This window comes from Crocuta crocuta, unplaced genomic scaffold (genome assembly GCF_008692635.1).
Source record: "Crocuta crocuta isolate KB4526 unplaced genomic scaffold, BGI_CrCroc_1.0 scaffold1749, whole genome shotgun sequence".
NCBI lineage: Eukaryota > Metazoa > Chordata > Mammalia > Carnivora > Hyaenidae > Crocuta > Crocuta crocuta.
Genome location: NW_027528698.1, coordinates 83,104 through 84,402, shown reverse-complemented (window position 1 = coordinate 84,402; position 1,299 = coordinate 83,104). Strand labels below are relative to the sequence as shown.

The 1,299-nt window shown below is 30.8% G+C and overlaps 1 protein-coding gene across 1 annotated transcript in view; it reads left to right on the top strand.

Moving 5' to 3' along the window:
• The window catches only part of LOC144224336 (protein diaphanous homolog 2-like), a gene marked incomplete at both ends in the record, with an annotated part of 77,857 nt that extends 76,562 nt beyond the window's left edge, over window positions 1–1,295 (top strand). Inside the window, one exon of the mRNA XM_077755261.1 lies at window positions 1,221–1,295. Coding sequence (XP_077611387.1) covers window positions 1,221–1,295 — 75 coding nt within the window. The remainder of the gene's footprint in view (window positions 1–1,220) is intronic.
• Between the last annotated feature and the right edge of the window lie 4 nt (window positions 1,296–1,299).

Below are 1,299 nucleotides of genomic sequence, written 5' to 3'. Positions count from 1 at the left end.
TAATTTTCATTCTCATACTGCTGTTAACTTTAAGTACTATAACATTTTCAAATATAATCTCCATTATTATCATGCCTTTTTTTCTTAGTTATTTTAGTTCTTAGAGATTTTTTTTTAGTTTTAAATATTTAGATAGTATTGAATAGGTGACAGTATTCAGTAGTGACATAAATATTTTTAATATAATCTATGGATTTTTTCNGCTGTCCCTGTTTAATAGGAACTAATCTTCTAATGAAAATACAATTACCCAGACCACCATTTGGGGAAATGACTCATCCAAGAACATCCTTAGAAATCTGACATTGTCTACATAGTAATTGGTTTGACCAGAATCATGGGTAAATTAGTATTTAAGTTAAGAATATATTTTTGCTTTGCTCATAAGAGTAAATGAGGTACAAATAATTTTGGATATATATAGTCATTTTTTATTAGGTAAAATCCACCAAACTATAGGATCCAGATGCTGTTGGCCCAGTTATCTCTGTGTGTAAATGCAATATGTTCACTTGGCATTTAAGCATGCAGTGTAATGGCACTTAGATATCAAAGAGCATCATACTGTACTAGAAAATGTGCAGTCCCAGTATTGAATTGCAGTGTAGTGGTTAANACAAAGCCTGACGCGGGGCTTGAACCCACCAACCATGAGATCATGATCTGAGCTGAAGTCGGATGCTTAATTGACTGAGCCACCCAGGTGCCCCAATAGATCCTGCTTTAAAGGATTATTGCAAGAATTTGATTAGGTAATGCATGCAAATCACTTAAAACAGTACCTGACACATTATAGGAGGTATGGAAGATGTCAGCTCTTATGATTATTACTTCATCCTGACCAGTAAACACGGACAGTTATTTCACTTTTCTGAATTTAAGTTTCCTCATTTGTAAAAATCCAGGAACAGAACAAAATATATGTGAGTTTGGGAAGGGATTTAATAAATTATTTTTTAAGATTCTTTCCAGTAGAAGATTTTTTTAATGTAATTTGCTATATAGCTTATTGGTATTGTATATCTTTCTGTACACCAATAGAATTCTGTGACTTCCCCAATAAATATTTACTTAAAAAGTGTTATTTTAATATATCCTAAAATTGATTCAGTAGATAGATGAATAAAGTAACTGTCATTCAAACTTGATGAAATTGAATTCTTTGAAAAATTAAAAATGAAGTAATATTTAGAAACTTATCTTTGTTATTTTTGTTTCAGATTGAACCCAAAGAATTATCTGAGAACTGTTTCTGGTTAAAAGTTAAGGAGGATAAATTTGAAAATCCTGATCTCTTTG